The following is a 17500-nucleotide window of genomic DNA, read 5'->3' as shown; positions in this document are numbered from 1 at the left end:
TGGCAGCAAAAGGGGGGCCAACACAATATTAGGCAGGTGGTCATAATGTTATGCCTGATCGGTGTACATTTAGTACACCCTAGCGGTACAAAAGTGTAACAGCAGGCAAACTGACCGCACATAGAGCGTTAATGTCGGACACTGTCAATCATATACACTATATTGCCAAAAGTATTCGCTCACCCATCCAAATAATCAGAATCAGGTGTTCCAATCACTTCCATGGCCACAGGTGTATAAAATCAAGCACCTAGGCATGCAGACTGTTTTTACAAACATTTGTGAAAGAATGGGTCGCTCTCAGGAGCTCAGTGAATTCCAGCGTGGAACTGTGATAGGATGCCACCTGTGCAACAAATCCAGTCGTGAAATTTCCTCACTCCTAAATATTCCACAGTCAACTGTCAGCTGTATTATAAGAACGTGGAAGTGTTTGGGAACGACAGCAACTCAGCCACGAAGTGGTAGGCCACGTAAACTGACGGAGCGGGGTCAGCGGATGCTGAGGCGCATAGTGCGAAGAGGTCGCCAACTTTCTGCAGAGTCAATCGCTACAGACCTCCAAACTTCATGTGGCCTTCAGATTAGCTCAAGAACAGTGCGCAGAGAGCTTCATGGAATGGGTTTCCATGGCCGAGCAGCTGCATCCAAGCCATACATCACCAAGTGCAATGCAAAGCGTCGGATGCAGTGGTGTAAAGCACGCCGCCACTGGACTCTAGAGCAGTGGAGACGCGTTCTCTGGAGTGACCAATCACGCTTCTCCATCTGGCAATCTGATGGACGAGTCTGGGTTTGGCGGTTGCCAGGAGAACGGTACTTGTCTGACTGCATTGTGCCAAGTGTAAAGTTTGGTGGAGGGGGGATTATGGTGTGGGGTTGTTTTTCAGGAGCTGGGCTTGGCCCCTTAGTTCCAGTGAAAGGAACTCTGAATGCTTCAGCATACCAAGACATTTTGGACAATTCCATGCTCCCAACTTTGTGGGAACAGTTTGGAGCTGGCCCCTTCCTCTTCCAACATGACTGTGCACCAGTGACCAAAGCAAAGTCCATAAAGACATGGATGACTGGTGTGTCTGGTGTGGATGAACTTGACTGGCCTGCACAGAGTCCTGACCTCAACCCCATAGAACACCTTTGGGATGAATTAGAGCGGAGACTGAGAGCCAGGCCTTCTCGTCCAACATCAGTGTGTGACCTCACAAATGCGCTTCTGGAAGAATGGTCAAAAATTCCCATAAACACACTCCTAAACCTTGTGGACAGCCTTCCCAGAAGAGTTGAAGCTGTTATAGCTGCAAAGGGTGGACCGATGTCATACTGAACCCTATGGATTAGGACGGGATGTCACTTAAGTTCATATGCGAGTCAAGGCAGGTGAGCAAATACTTTTGGCAATATAGTGTAAGTATAAGCAGAGAGTAATTACTGATTTTAGTCGTCAGTGGAAGCAGACAGTTGACAGATAATGTGAAATCATATGTAACTGGTAACTGGAGTGTAACTGGAGAAATAGAGTGTATACAGTAAGTACTATATATATATATATATATATATATATATATACACATATATAAAATTTTTAATTTAATTTATTTATTTGCCTCCTGGTGGTCTAGCTGCAGGATCCATTCAATGCCTCTCATTGCCGTGGTCCGGGTTCGATTCCCGGGCAGGGCGCTTAACCCAGCTACTGAAGAGTTAACTGTCAGTGCTGGTCCCAAGTCTGGATAAAATGGGAGGGTTGTGTCAGGAAGGGAATCCGGCATAAAGCCTGTGTCAAATCAAAAACATGTGGCGACCCTGATCAGGGAGCAGCTGAAAGAATAACAACATTTATTTCTTTCTTTATTTATTTTTTTATTTTTTTATTTATTAGGCAAACTACTTGTAAAAGTGTCATTTTTGCGATCATTCAGTGAATTTCCCTTAGACCTTTCCACATGCTGGAACACTTTACATCTTGATAATGTGACACTGGACAGAATTACATATAATACCATGTCATGATTTGATCGAAGATTTGAATTCCTCATCACTAATCTGTTATGGAAAGAAAGCAAAAGCAACAGGTGGCTGAGCTTCACTAGCTGTCCATCATCTGAACAGACTCCTCCACTACATCCAGGGTGAGCGGCGTAATGGTCTTCGTCAGAACTGGTGTGGTTCCTTGCTTGTAGCTGTACTTGCCTTCTCTAGAGCAGAGAATGTGAAAAACAGAGAAGGAATCAGCTTTTACCAACCCAAAGCACGTTCCCCATGTGTATCACTCAGCAATTTATAATAACACACGTCACAACACATTTATAAATAAAATAGAAAAAATGACTGTAGAAAAATGTAGAAAAATGACTTCTTGTGGTCATGTCTGTTATAGCAGCTATAAACACTCATTTCCTCACCAGCTCTGTTTATTCTCTCTCTTCAAGTTAATAATACAATATTTATACAGCTTGTCATGTTACTGTGAAATGGCAAATAAGCAGTTTCTATCCTGAAGATGTTGGAAAACTTACAGCTTCACCTCTGACTGTCATCTAATTTCTCCTTATGGCACACTACACTTCCCATAGAAGGTGTATTTAATCATAATTATGTGCATGTGTTTTAATTCTAGCCCCGTCTCCTCATTGATTTACAGTGTGTCATTATTGTGCTCAGGTTTTCCATGTTGCATTGTTCCTGTATTTTCCACCTGTTGGGCCCCTGAGCAAGGCCCTTTACCCTCAGTTGCATAAAATGAGATAAACTGTAAGTTGCTCTGGATAAGGGTGTCTCCCAAATGCCATAAACGCATCCTTCTCCTCTGTACCACATGATACAGTTATAAAGCACTGACAGTGGAGATTCTTTCCATAAGAAAGTTTCCTTCCCAAAAATTCGTCAATGATTTTGTGGAGCATTTGCCAAACACGTCCCTGTCAATCAGCTGTTGCTATAGAAACAATAACGTATTAGAACGAGTGATCTCAGAGCTGCTCTTGACCAAAAGATTAACACCTGACCAATCAGATTCAAGAATTTAGTAGTGCATCATACCTCTGGCCTTTCTGTACAGGCCGGTCATAGCCCCGCAGATAATCTACTCCTTTCTCCGTGATCACACACAGATCAACGTTACTGCCAGACCCCAGGTCACAGAAGATCCCAGCGGTGATGGCGTCACGCACCAGCTGCTTTCCTTCCTCCAGCTGAGTGACAGAGTATAAACATGGCCTTACAGGAGGTTTTCCACCACAAATAAAAACAAATCAAATTTCAAATCAATATTTTTACCTCCATGTTGGGTTTGTATCTGTCTTCAAACACAGAGATGGCTGCATCTGATCCAGAACCTGGGAAATATTCATCATGTTACTAATAAATGTATGATAATTATTTTATGAAACTCTGATGGGCCTCCTCACGCTCTCTATTAAAGTATGTTTAACATCATAAAGATATTTTATCAGGTTACTTTTTTTAGGAAGACGTAGTAGTTGCACCTATGGATATTTGCACAGAATGCAGTTTGTAGTCTGCTACGAACATTAGCAGAGTCAAGTCCAAGACTCAGCAAGTCCAGCCAAGCTCAAGTCAAGACTGAGTTTAAATGCGGTTGAGTCCAAGCCAAGATCTGTTTTCCAGAAGGAATTATTACTTCTTGTCAAACTTTGTTAATTTGGGAAGAACACTTACAAAGCATGTTTATCAAAACCATATTTAGAAATTGTCTTGAGAGCCGACTTGAGCCCTATAGACCTGCATGAAATATGTCCAGCTCACTGTCGTTTCCTGTCAGTAGTTAATCAGTGTGACAAAGCATGCTATGATTACATCACACACTATCGCCTGATTTTAGAAGTAGTAGCTTAGTGGTAAGCTCAGTAAGACCTTACACTATCAATGAGAAGGTTGTGAGCTCAAATCCCAGGACCACCAGGCTGCCACAACTGGGCCCTTTAGCAAGGCCTTTAATCCTGAAGTGCTTAGTTATGCTACATAAGGGTATCTGCAAAATGCCATAAATTGGTTGCTGCTCTAATTAAAAATAACAGAGGAATGATAATGTACATGCTCAGGACTCGTACCCATGGCGGTAAAGGGCAGTTTATCGTAGGAGCCGTGAGGGTAGATGCTGTAGAGCTGGGAACCGTTAACATCCACTCCTCCGACGATGAGAGACGAGCCAATGTGTCCTTGATACCTGACACACACAAACACACACAATCCCCTCAGCCCACACTGTCTAATTCATCAAACAATCACATTATATTGTAATTCGTCACAGATACAAAAACCTCTCTCTTACCTGAACAGCAGCTGCTTGAGTTGGCGTGTCACTGTGACGACCTGAGGAGGACGTCCAGTGCTGAGAGAATGTAGCTCGATGTTTGACGACATCATCTGGGTGGTTATGTCAGCGTCTGCTGCCACGCCCGCTCCACAACAGCTAACCAATCAAAGTGTGGTTAGAACACTACAGCTGACCACTCACAATGAGATCAGAAAACTACTTCTATCCAATCACAGTGAGATTAGAACACTACAACTAGCTAGTCACAGTGAGATTAGAACACTACATCTGACCACTCACAGTGAGATTAGAACACTACATCTGACCACTCACAGTGAGATTAGAACACTACCTCTGACCACTCACAGTGAGATTAGAACACTACAGCTGACCAATCCCAGCGAGATTAGAACACTACATCTGACCACTCACAGTGAGATTAGAACACTACATCTGACCACTCACAGTGAGATTAGAACACTAGATCTGACCACTCACAGTGAGATTAGAACACTACATCTGACCACTCACAGTGAGATTAGAACACTACATCTGACCACTCACAGTGAGATTAGAACACTACATCTGACCACTCACAGTGAGATTAGAACACTACATCTGACCACTCACAGTGAGATTAGAACACTACAACTAGCTAGTCACAGTGAGATTAGAACACTACATCTGACCACTCACAGTGAGATTAGAACACTACATCTGACCACTCACAGTGAGATTAGAACACTAGATCTGACCACTCACAGTGAGATTAGAACACTACATCTGACCACTCACAGTGAGATTAGAACACTACCTCTGACCACTCACAGTGAGATTAGAACACTACAGCTGACCAATCCCAGCGAGATTAGAACACTACATCTGACCACTCACAGTGAGATTAGAACACTACATCTGACCACTCACAGTGAGATTAGAACACTACAACTAGCTAGTCACAGTGAGATTAGAACACTACATCTGACCACTCACAGTGAGATTAGAACACTACATCTGACCACTCACAGTGAGATTAGAACACTACATCTGACCACTCACAGTGAGATTAGAACACTACATCTGACCACTCACAGTGAGATTAGAACACTACATCTGACCACTCACAGCGAGATTAGAACACTACAGATGACCAATCCCAGTGAGATTAGAACACTACACCTGACCAATCCCAGTGAGATTAGAACACTACAGTTGACTAATCACAGTGAGATTAGAACACTACATCTGACCACTTACAGTGAGATTAGAACACTACAACTAGCTAGTCACGGTGAGATTAGAACACTACAGATGACCAATCCCAGCGAGATTAGAACACTACAGCTGACCAATCCCAGTGAGATTAGAACACTACAGTTGACTAATCACAGTGAGATTAGAACACTACATCTGACCACTCACAGTGAGATTAGAACACTACAGATGACCAATCCCAGTGAGATTAGAACACTACAGTTGACTAATCACAGTGAGATTAGAACACTACATCTGACCACTCACAGTGAGATTAGAACACTACAGATGACCAATCCCAGCGAGATTAGAACACTACAGCTGACCAATCCCAGTGAGATTAGAACACTACAGTTGACTAATCACAGTGAGATTAGAACACTACATCTGACCACTTACAGTGAGATTAGAACACTACATCTGACCACTCACAGTGAGATTAGAACACTACATCTGACCACTCACAGTGAGATTAGAACACTACATCTGACCAATCCCAGCGAGATTAGAACACTACAGCTGACCAATCCCAGTGAGATTAGAACACTACAGTTGACTAATCACAGTGAGATTAGAACACTACATCTGACCACTTACAGTGAGATTAGAACACTACAACTAGCTAGTCACGGTGAGATTAGAACACTACATCTGACCACTCACAGTGAGATTAGAACACTACAGATGACCAATCCCAGCGAGATTAGAACACTACAGCTGACCAATCCCAGTGAGATTAGAACACTACAGTTGACTAATCACAGTGAGATTAGAACACTACATCTGACCACTTACAGTGAGATTAGAACACTACAACTAGCTAGTCACGGTGAGATTAGAACACTACATCTGACCACTCACAGTGAGATTAGAACACTACATCTGACCACTCACAGTGAGATTAGAACACTACATCTGACCACTCACAGTGAGATTAGAACACTACATCTGACCACTCACAGTGAGATTAGAACACTACATCTGACCACTCACAGTGAGATTAGAACACTACAGATGACCAATCCCAGCGAGATTAGAACACTACAGTTGACCAATCCCAGTGAGATTAGAACACTACAGTTGACTAATCACAGTGAGATTAGAACACTACATCTGACCACTTACAGTGAGATTAGAACACTACAACTAGCTAGTCACGGTGAGATTAGAACACTACATCTGACCACTCACAGTGAGATTAGAACACTACAGATGACCAATCCCAGTGAGATTAGAACACTACATCTGACCACTCACAGTGAGATTAGAACACTACAACTAGCTAGTCACAGTGAGATTAGAACACTACATCTGACCACTCACAGTGAGATTAGAACACTACATCTGACCACTCACAGTGAGATTAGAACACTAGATCTGACCACTCACAGTGAGATTAGAACACTACCTCTGACCACTCACAGTGAGATTAGAACACTACAGCTGACCAATCCCAGCGAGATTAGAACACTACATCTGACCACTCACAGTGAGATTAGAACACTACATCTGACCACTCACAGTGAGATTAGAACACTAGATCTGACCACTCACAGTGAGATTAGAACACTACATCTGACCACTCACAGTGAGATTAGAACACTACATCTGACCACTCACAGTGAGATTAGAACACTACATCTGACCACTCACAGTGAGATTAGAACACTACATCTGACCACTCACAGTGAGATTAGAACACTACAACTAGCTAGTCACAGTGAGATTAGAACACTACATCTGACCACTCACAGTGAGATTAGAACACTAGATCTGACCACTCACAGTGAGATTAGAACACTAGATCTGACCACTCACAGTGAGATTAGAACACTACATCTGACCACTCACAGTGAGATTAGAACACTACCTCTGACCACTCACAGTGAGATTAGAACACTACAGCTGACCAATCCCAGCGAGATTAGAACACTACATCTGACCACTCACAGTGAGATTAGAACACTACATCTGACCACTCACAGTGAGATTAGAACACTACATCTGACCACTCACAGTGAGATTAGAACACTACATCTGACCACTCACAGTGAGATTAGAACACTACATCTGACCACTCACAGTGAGATTAGAACACTACATCTGACCACTCACAGCGAGATTAGAACACTACAGATGACCAATCCCAGTGAGATTAGAACACTACACCTGACCAATCCCAGTGAGATTAGAACACTACAGTTGACTAATCACAGTGAGATTAGAACACTACATCTGACCACTTACAGTGAGATTAGAACACTACAACTAGCTAGTCACGGTGAGATTAGAACACTACATCTGACCACTCACAGTGAGATTAGAACACTACATCTGACCACTCACAGTGAGATTAGAACACTACATCTGACCACTCACAGTGAGATTAGAACACTACATCTGACCACTCACAGTGAGATTAGAACACTACATCTGACCACTCACAGTGAGATTAGAACACTACATCTGACCACTCACAGTGAGATTAGAACACTACATCTGACCACTCACAGCGAGATTAGAACACTACAGATGACCAATCCCAGTGAGATTAGAACACTACACCTGACCAATCCCAGTGAGATTAGAACACTACAGTTGACTAATCACAGTGAGATTAGAACACTACATCTGACCACTTACAGTGAGATTAGAACACTACAACTAGCTAGTCACGGTGAGATTAGAACACTACATCTGACCACTCACAGTGAGATTAGAACACTACATCTGACCACTCACAGTGAGATTAGAACACTACATCTGACCACTCACAGTGAGATTAGAACACTACATCTGACCACTCACAGTGAGATTAGAACACTACAGATGACCAATCCCAGCGAGATTAGAACACTACAGCTGACCAATCCCAGTGAGATTAGAACACTACAGTTGACTAATCACAGTGAGATTAGAACACTACATCTGACCACTTACAGTGAGATTAGAACACTACAACTAGCTAGTCACGGTGAGATTAGAACACTACATCTGACCACTCACAGTGAGATTAGAACACTACAGATGACCAATCCCAGTGAGATTAGAACACTACAGTTGACCAATCCCAGTGAGATTAGAACACTACAGTTGACTAATCACAGTGAGATTAGAACACTACATCTGACCACTTACAGTGAGATTAGAACACTACATCTGACCACTCACAGTGAGATTAGAACACTACATCTGACCACTCACAGTGAGATTAGAACACTACATCTGACCAATCCCAGCGAGATTAGAACACTACAGCTGACCAATCCCAGTGAGATTAGAACACTACAGTTGACTAATCACAGTGAGATTAGAACACTACATCTGACCACTTACAGTGAGATTAGAACACTACAACTAGCTAGTCACGGTGAGATTAGAACACTACATCTGACCACTCACAGTGAGATTAGAACACTACAGATGACCAATCCCAGCGAGATTAGAACACTACAGCTGACCAATCCCAGTGAGATTAGAACACTACAGTTGACTAATCACAGTGAGATTAGAACACTACATCTGACCACTTACAGTGAGATTAGAACACTACAACTAGCTAGTCACGGTGAGATTAGAACACTACATCTGACCACTCACAGTGAGATTAGAACACTACATCTGACCACTCACAGTGAGATTAGAACACTACATCTGACCACTCACAGTGAGATTAGAACACTACATCTGACCACTCACAGTGAGATTAGAACACTACAGATGACCAATCCCAGCGAGATTAGAACACTACAGCTGACCAATCCCAGTGAGATTAGAACACTACAGTTGACTAATCACAGTGAGATTAGAACACTACATCTGACCACTTACAGTGAGATTAGAACACTACAACTAGCTAGTCACGGTGAGATTAGAACACTACATCTGACCACTCACAGTGAGATTAGAACACTACAGATGACCAATCCCAGCGAGATTAGAACACTACAGTTGACCAATCCCAGTGAGATTAGAACACTACAGTTGACTAATCACAGTGAGATTAGAACACTACATCTGACCACTTACAGTGAGATTAGAACACTACAACTAGCTAGTCACGGTGAGATTAGAACACTACATCTGACCACTCACAGTGAGATTAGAACACTACAGATGACCAATCCCAGCGAGATTAGAACACTACAGCTGACCAATCCCAGTGAGATTAGAACACTACAGTTGACTAATCACAGTGAGATTAGAACACTACATCTGACCACTTACAGTGAGATTAGAACACTACAACTAGCTAGTCACGGTGAGATTAGAACACTACATCTGACCACTCACAGTGAGATTAGAACACTACATCTGACCACTCACAGTGAGATTAGAACACTACAGATGACCAATCCCAGCGAGATTAGAACACTACAGCTGACCAATCCCAGTGAGATTAGAACACTACAGTTGACTAATCACAGTGAGATTAGAACACTACATCTGACCACTCACAGTGAGATTAGAACACTACATCTGACCACTCACAGTGAGATTAGAACACTACATCTGACCACTCACAGTGAGATTAGAACACTACAGATGACCAATCCCAGTGAGATTAGAACACTACAGCTGACCAATCCCAGTGAGATTAGAACACTACAGTTGACTAATCACAGTGAGATTAGAACACTACATCTGACCACTTACAGTGAGATTAGAACACTACAACTAGCTAGTCACGGTGAGATTAGAACACTACATCTGACCACTCACAGTGAGATTAGAACACTACAGATGACCAATCCCAGCGAGATTAGAACACTACAGTTGACCAATCCCAGTGAGATTAGAACACTACAGTTGACTAATCACAGTGAGATTAGAACACTACATCTGACCACTTACAGTGAGATTAGAACACTACAACTAGCTAGTCACGGTGAGATTAGAACACTACATCTGACCACTCACAGTGAGATTAGAACACTACAGATGACCAATCACAGTGAGATTAGAACACTACAGTTGACTAATCACAGTGAGATTAGAACACTACATCTGACCACTCACAGTGAGATTAGAACACTACAGATGACCAATCCCAGTGAGATTAGAACACTACAGTTGACTAATCACAGTGAGATTAGAACACTACATCTGACCACTTACAGTGAGATTAGAACACTACATCTGACCACTCACAGTGAGATTAGAACACTACATCTGACCACTCACAGTGAGATTAGAACACTACATCTCACCAATCCCAGCGAGATTAGAACACTACAGCTGACCAATCCCAGTGAGATTAGAACACTACAGTTGACTAATCACAGTGAGATTAGAACACTACATCTGACCACTTACAGTGAGATTAGAACACTACAACTAGCTAGTCACGGTGAGATTAGAACACTACATCTGACCACTCACAGTGAGATTAGAACACTACAGATGACCAATCCCAGCGAGATTAGAACACTACAGTTGACCAATCCCAGTGAGATTAGAACACTACAGTTGACTAATCACAGTGAGATTAGAACACTACATCTGACCACTTACAGTGAGATTAGAACACTACAACTAGCTAGTCACGGTGAGATTAGAACACTACATCTGACCACTCACAGTGAGATTAGAACACTACAGATGACCAATCCCAGCGAGATTAGAACACTACAGCTGACCAATCCCAGTGAGATTAGAACACTACAGTTGACTAATCACAGTGAGATTAGAACACTACATCTGACCACTTACAGTGAGATTAGAACACTACAACTAGCTAGTCACGGTGAGATTAGAACACTACATCTGACCACTCACAGTGAGATTAGAACACTACAGATGACCAATCCCAGCGAGATTAGAACACTACAGTTGACCAATCCCAGTGAGATTAGAACACTACAGTTGACTAATCACAGTGAGATTAGAACACTACATCTGACCACTTACAGTGAGATTAGAACACTACAACTAGCTAGTCATGGTGAGATTAGAACACTACATCTGACCACTCACAGTGAGATTAGAACACTACATCTGACCACTCACAGTGAGATTAGAACACTACAGCTAACTAATCACAGTGAGATTAGAACTGTGAAGCCCAGCCTCTCCTCAAACAGCATCCTAGCAGAACTCGATATCTAATGTGATATTTGAGCTTCAGTAGATCGTATATCAAGCCACATAACAAATTACGCCACTCACTATATATTGGGTGCGATGTAGTGGATCTTCATGCAGTTTTTATCGGCCACGACCATGTCGTCTGTGGAACGAGTGTCAGCGCCGAGGATCACTCCATCCTGCAGGGTTAGAGAATGAAAGAGAAGAGAAGAATTCATTTTAAACAATAATAATAATACGGTAGTTACTCTGTGTCGTTGTTTAGAAGTGTATCAGACCTTGAATACGATCCCGCCGATGGTGGTGCCAGTCTTCCGGGCTTTTGGAGTCCTGTAGCCCTTCTCCGACAGACCCGCCTCCAACACTGCATTCCTGACCGCAGGAGAAGAAGGATCGCATGGATTTGATATACATTTATAATGTAATCATGATACTGAATTTAAGAAAACATAAACATTCATAAACATCAGAGACTTTTCTGCTCTAAATCAGACCGGCTCTAATTCTATGGCTGTGAGGTCAGGAGCGGTGAAGTGACCTGCACCTCCAGTGGTGGAGAATGTTTACAGATATTTCAAATTAATTCTGAAAATTGTGACTCTCCCATTACAGCTTAACAAGTTACAGCTATCCCTCTATCACACATTGACCATCACTTCAAGGTCAACAGCAAAATCCAGTCTGAGTGTAATGATGTGATATCAGAAGTGTGTCATCTGAACGATCAACGAATATGCAAATTAGTTTGTGACGTCACATGGTCACTTCTAGCGAGTTTTTGAGCATGCAGCTACTTAATACCTGATTTTATTTTTGTTTCAAAACTAGTGTCTATAAACTGTTGGCACTCTTTGGTCACTATAAAGGAAAAGTCCTGTACATTTCAGTGCTGTTCTTTTCCCTGCTTTAGCACACCTAGCATTTAGCTGTTAATTGGGAATCAGGTGAGTTTAAAGCAGATAAAAGTTAAACCACTGAAATATTCAGGACACATTGTTATAAAAGATCAGAGAAAGACCAGGGAAATGTGGAAGATTTGTTTAAAGCACCTGGAACTGTTCAGTTCTGTATGTGTGTGTGTGTGTCGCCGTGAAATGCTAAACACACACACACACACACACTCACCTGCGCGCGTTCTCAAAGCAGAATCCTCCACTCGCTGCCTCAAACTGGGAACTAGAGCTCATCATCTTTCAGCCAGAGAAATGTAGACGTATAAAAGAATGAAAGGAAGATACTGGGATGGAGTGAAGAATGGAGGAGTTTTAGCAGTGAGTGCGTCAGCGCTTTTTCCTGCCCGAACGCGGTAGTTGCGCTTTCTTTCACTTTCATCTGTGAGAATAAAAGGGGTGTGTTTCATTTCAGCTTCCTGATACACACTAGTCCACTTTCCCTATTTTTACTCCCAAACACTGCATTAATTAAAATAAATGAATCATAAATACTTACTAATTATTAATCATAATTATAATCATAATTATAATCTAATATGTACAGATAAGGACTATGTATAAATAGGAGCAGAGTTGAGTAAGGAAACAACTGTGGGAAAAAAACTGTTCCATAGTTTGCTGGTTTTGGTCCAGAGGCCCAGGGGCTCCTGAATCACCTTCCTGAGGGTAGAAGTTTGAGAAGACAATGGGCAGAGTGGGAGGAGTCTTTAGGAATGCTGTGAGCCTGACATAGATAGCGCTTCTTCCGGATGTCCTCAGTTGCAGGAAGTGGGGTTCCTATGATGCAGTGGGCAGTGTTTACCTCCTGTCGAAGTGCCTTGTGGTCGGCGACTGAGCAGAATTTTTTCTGTCCCACTCAAAGACACGCCCACAAGACAATCTCACCTCAGAAACTTTAATTCATTTAACAAGTAAGATCTTATATAATTTCATTATAAATCATCTCAGGTTAGCCACCCAGCTAGCATTAGCAGTTCAAAGACATTTATGAGTTAAAATTCCTTTCTAAATTCTATTAACAGTTATTTTAGCCAGTTAGCTAGTGTTAGCAACAAAGATTAAAATCCTCAGAGAAATTTTATCAGGTTAGCCCATGTTAGCTAGCTGGTTAGAAGATAAAAAAAATCCTGTCAGGTTAGCTCATGATAGCTAGCATGTGATTCTCCACCTGCAGTATTAGCATTAGGCCAGTTAACGTACTGACAAAGTAATTTAATCTATAACTTTGACCACAGAAGGTGTGGCCTCTGTGTGTGTCAGTTACAGAGAAGGAGGTGTGGCCTCTGTATCGGTCAGTTACAGTGAAGGGGGTGTGGCCTCTTTGTGTGTCAGTTACAGAGAAGGAGGTGTGGCCTATATGTGTTGTCAGTTACAGTGAAGGAGGTGTGGCCTCTGTGTGTGTCAGTTACAGTGAAGGAGGTGTGGCCCCTGTGTGTGTCAGTTACAGTGAAGGAGGTGTGGCCTCTTTGTGTGTCAGTTACAGTGAAGGAGGTGTGGCCTCTTTGTGTGTCAGTTACAGTGAAGGAGGCCTGGCCTCTTTGTGTGTCAGTTACAGAGAAGGAGGTGTGGCCTCTTTGTGTGTCAGTTACAGTGAAGGAGGCCTGGCCTCTTTGTGTGTCAGTTACAGAGAAGGAGGTGTGGCCTATGTGTGTGTCAGTTACAGTGAAGGAGGTGTGGCCTATGTGTGTGTCAGTTACAGTGAAGGAGGCCTGGCCTCTTTGTGTGTCAGTTACAGTGAAGGAGGTGTGGCCTATGTGTGTGTCAGTTACAGTGAAGGAGGTGTGGCCTATGTGTGTGTCAGTTACAGTGAAGGAGGTGTGGCCTATGTATTGGTCAGTTACAGTGAAGGAGGTGTGGCCTCTTTGTGTGTCAGTTACAGTGAAGGAGGTGTGGCCTCTGTGTGTGTCAGTTACAGTGAAGGAGGTGTGGCCTATGTGTGTGTCAGTTACAGTGAAGGAGGTGTGGCCTATGTATTGGTCAGTTACAGTGAAGGAGGCCTGGCCTCTTTGTGTGTCAGTTACAGTGAAGGAGGTGTGGCCTATGTGTGTGTCAGTTACAGTGAAGGAGGTGTGGCCTATGTGTGTGTCAGTTACAGAGAAGGAGGTGTGGCCTATGTGTGTGTCAGTTACAGTGAAGGAGGTGTGGCCTATGTGTGTGTCAGTTACAGTGAAGGAGGTGTGGCCTATGTATTGGTCAGTTACAGTGAAGGAGGCCTGGCCTCTTTGTGTGTCAGTTACAGTGAAGGAGGTGTGGCCTATGTGTGTGTCAGTTACAGTGAAGGAGGTGTGGCCTATGTGTGTGTCAGTTACAGAGAAGGAGGTGTGGCCTCTGTATTGGTCAGTTACACTGAAGGAGGTGTGGTCTCTGTGTGTATCTGGTTCATAGTGACTCTGAATCATATCATGTTAACACAATTGAAATAATATACACTCTTGAAACTGCTCTAAATCTGTTTTTATTGAAAAACGGCTTGAAACGCCACTGAAGTTCTGTCAGTGTGGAAGGACACAAAGGCACACACACACACACACACACACACACACACACACACACACGGTTTACTTTTACCATTTTGTTTATTAAAGTCTGTGCAGCATCCGATCATCTGAACGCTTGACTCACAAACGAGAGACACATCTGAATAGATAAATACAAGCCGGGTACAGACGGTATCTCTCTGACACACTCAGTCGAGGTGAGAGCTACAGCACGTAATATTCATACATACCACAAATACACAGGATACAAGCAGGAAGTGCTAAACAGACAATCCACAAACTGTACAATATCATATACTGAATAAACATCCTCTATGTGTGTGTGTGTGTGTGTGTGTAGCTTCACGTCTAAAATGTTCAAAATGTGGTTACACAATTTTCATGTCAGTGAACTGAAGTGTGTCTGTACATGTGTGTCTGTTGTTCCTCTCTTCTTCTTTCACTCTGTTCATCCCTGACTGTGTGATTTGAAGGAGGCGGGGCGGAGTTTCATCTCAGTGAAAGGGATGGAGAATGCCTTCCCTTTCCACGTGGTCCAGATCACACCCTAAGACACACACACACACACACACACACACACACACACATTGTATAGATATTACTCCTCAGCATCTTAATGTATATTTGTAATTGTGCCTGTCTGAAATACACTGTGTGTGTGTGTAGTGTGTATTATACATGCTGTAGAGTTTGTTGTTAGTGTGTGTGTGTGTGTGTGTGTAGTGTGTATTATACATGCTGTAGAGTTTGTTGTTAGTGTGTGTGTGTGTGTGTGTGTAGTGTGTATTACACATGCTGTAGAGTTTGTTGTTAGTGTGTGTGTGTGTGTGTGTAGTGTGTATTATACATGCTGTAGAGTTTGTTGTTAGTGTGTGTGTGTGTGTGTGTGTAGTGTGTATTACACATGCTGTAGAGTTTGTTGTTAGTGTGTGTGTGTGTGTGTGTAGTGTGTATTATACATGCTGTAGAGTTTGTTGTTAGTGTGTGTATGTGTGTGTGTGTGTAGTGTATATTATACATGCTGTAGAGTTTGTTGTTAGTGTGTGTGTGTGTGTGTGTGTAGTGTGTATTATACATGCTGTAGAGTTTGTTGTTAGTGTGTGTGTGTGTGTGTGTGTAGTGTGTATTATACATGCTGTAGAGTTTGTTGTTAGTGTGTGTGTGTGTGTGTATGTGTGTGTAGTGTGTATTATACATGCTGTAGAGTTTGTTGTTAGTGTGTGTGTGTGTGTGTGTGTAGTGTGTATTATACATGCTGTAGAGTTTGTTGTTAGTGTGTGTGTGTGTGTGTGTATGTGTGTGTAGTGTGTATTATACATGCTGTAGAGTTTGTTGTTAGTGTGTGTGTGTGTGTGTGTATGTGTGTGTAGTGTGTATTATACATGCTGTAGAGTTTGTTGTTAGTGTGTGTGTGTGTGTGTGTGTAGTGTGTATTATACATGCTGTAGAGTTTGTTGTTAGTGTGTGTGTGTGTGTGTGTATGTGTGTGTAGTGTGTATTATACATGCTGTAGAGTTTGTTGTTAGTGTGTGTGTGTGTGTGTGTATGTGTGTGTAGTGTGTATTATACATGCTGTAGAGTTTGTTGTTAGTGTGTGTGTGTGTGTGTGTGTAGTGTGTATTATACATGCTGTAGAGTTTGTTGTTAGTGTGTGTGTGTGTGTGTGTATGTGTGTGTAGTGTGTATTATACATGCTGTAGAGTTTGTTGTTAGTGTGTGTGTGTGTGTGTAGTGTGTATTATACATGCTGTAGAGTTTGTTGTTAGTGTGTGTGTGTGTGTGTGTGTGTGTAGTGTGTATTATACATGCTGTAGAGTTTGTTGTTAGTGTGTGTGTATGTGTGTGTGTGTGTAGTGTGTGTAGTGTGTATTATACATGCTGTAGAGTTTGTTGTTAGTGTGTGTGTATGTGTGTGTGTGTGTGTGTGTAGTGTGTATTATACATGCTGTAGAGTTTGTTGTTAGTGTGTGTGTATGTGTGTGTGTGTGTGTAGTGTGTATTATACATGCTGTAGAGTTTGTTGTTAGTGTGTGTGTATGTGTGTGTGTGTGTAGTGTGTGTAGTGTGTATTATACATGCTGTAGAGTTTGTTGTTAGTGTGTGTGTATGTGTGTGTGTGTAGTGTGTGTAGTGTGTATTATACATGCTGTAGAGTTTGTTGTTAGTGTGTGTGTATGTGTGTGTGTAGTGTGTGTAGTGTGTATTATACATGCTGTAGAGTTTGTTGTTAGTGTGTGTGTATGTGTGTGTGTGTGTGTGTGTGTAGTGTGTATTATACATGCTGTAGAGTTTGTTGTTAGTGTGTGTGTATGTGTGTGTGTGTGTGTGTGTAGTGTGTATTATACATGCTGTAGAGTTTGTTGTTAGTGTGTGTGTATGTGTGTGTGTGTAGTGTGTGTAGTGTGTATTATACATGCTGTAGAGTTTGTTGT

The 17500-nt window shown here is 42.3% G+C and overlaps 2 protein-coding genes across 3 annotated transcripts in view; both read right to left on the bottom strand.

Annotated features, from left to right (window-relative positions):
- Positions 1-1864: 1864 nt before the first annotated feature.
- psmb10 (proteasome 20S subunit beta 10) lies at positions 1865-12957 on the bottom strand. Its single transcript, XM_058407433.1, has 8 exons — positions 12743-12957; positions 11896-11989; positions 11699-11796; positions 4292-4432; positions 4071-4186; positions 3277-3335; positions 3040-3191; positions 1865-2195 (listed from the first exon to the last, which is right to left on the bottom strand). The coding sequence occupies exons 1-8, from the start codon at positions 12805-12807 to the stop codon at positions 2087-2089; spliced, it is 834 nt and encodes a 277-aa protein (XP_058263416.1). The 5' UTR covers positions 12808-12957; the 3' UTR covers positions 1865-2086.
- A 2170-nt stretch (positions 12958-15127) lies between these two features.
- Positions 15128-17500, bottom strand: part of LOC131364639 (tenascin) — a 50782-nt gene continuing 48409 nt past the window's right edge. For both annotated transcript variants that reach the window (XM_058407852.1, XM_058407853.1), the window contains one exon: positions 15128-15615. In XM_058407852.1, the coding sequence (XP_058263835.1) occupies positions 15517-15615 (99 nt within the window). In that variant the 3' untranslated portion in view covers positions 15128-15516. The remainder of the gene's footprint in view (positions 15616-17500) is intronic.

Source organism: Hemibagrus wyckioides, linkage group LG14 (genome assembly GCF_019097595.1).
Source record: "Hemibagrus wyckioides isolate EC202008001 linkage group LG14, SWU_Hwy_1.0, whole genome shotgun sequence".
NCBI classification, from domain to species: Eukaryota; Metazoa; Chordata; class Actinopteri; order Siluriformes; family Bagridae; genus Hemibagrus; species Hemibagrus wyckioides.
Note: the sequence above shows the minus strand (reverse complement) of the source record. Positions and strands in the feature narration are given on the sequence as shown.

Excerpts from the sequence above, each read along its gene's own strand:
- psmb10 (XM_058407433.1), bottom strand. The coding sequence starts at position 12,807 with ATGATGAGCTCTAGTTCCCAGTTTGAGGCAGCGAGTGGAGGATTCTGC. Across the intron at positions 11,990-12,742 it reads TGCTTTGAGAACGCGCGCAG|GAATGCAGTGTTGGAGGCGG; the intron begins GTGAGTGTGTGT and ends TCCTGCGGTCAG. Across the intron at positions 4,187-4,291 it reads CTCAAGCAGCTGCTGTTCAG|GTATCAAGGACACATTGGCT; the intron begins GTAAGAGAGAGG and ends TGTGTGTGTCAG.